Below are 238 nucleotides of genomic sequence, written 5' to 3' on the forward strand. Positions count from 1 at the left end.
GCCCTGGCCCCACAGACCCTCGCCCTACGTGGGGCTCAGGGCCATCCGAGCTCCGTGGCCATCCCTCCACCAGCGCCGATGACCATTTTGGTGGCTCGATGGAGACCAACGTGGTGCTACGCTCCGATGGGCACATCATGTGGGACTCACCTGCCATCACCAAGAGCTCCTGCAAGGTGGATGTCTCCTACTTCCCCTTTGACGGGCAGCAGTGCCACCTCACCTTTGGCTCCTGGCC

General features: G+C 63.4%; 1 protein-coding gene across 1 annotated transcript in view; it reads left to right on the plus strand.

Moving 5' to 3' along the window:
- Nucleotides 1–73: 73 nt before the first annotated feature.
- Nucleotides 74–238, plus strand: part of LOC104275802 (neuronal acetylcholine receptor subunit alpha-10-like) — a gene marked incomplete at its 5' end in the record, with an annotated part of 1,148 nt that continues 983 nt past the window's right edge. The window contains one exon of the mRNA XM_009871853.1: nt 74–238. This exon is cut by the window's right edge and continues 333 nt beyond it. Coding sequence (XP_009870155.1) covers nt 74–238 — 165 coding nt within the window.

Source organism: Apaloderma vittatum, unplaced genomic scaffold, assembly GCF_000703405.1.
Source record: "Apaloderma vittatum isolate BGI_N311 unplaced genomic scaffold, ASM70340v1 scaffold27256, whole genome shotgun sequence".
Lineage (NCBI taxonomy): Eukaryota > Metazoa > Chordata > Aves > Trogoniformes > Trogonidae > Apaloderma > Apaloderma vittatum.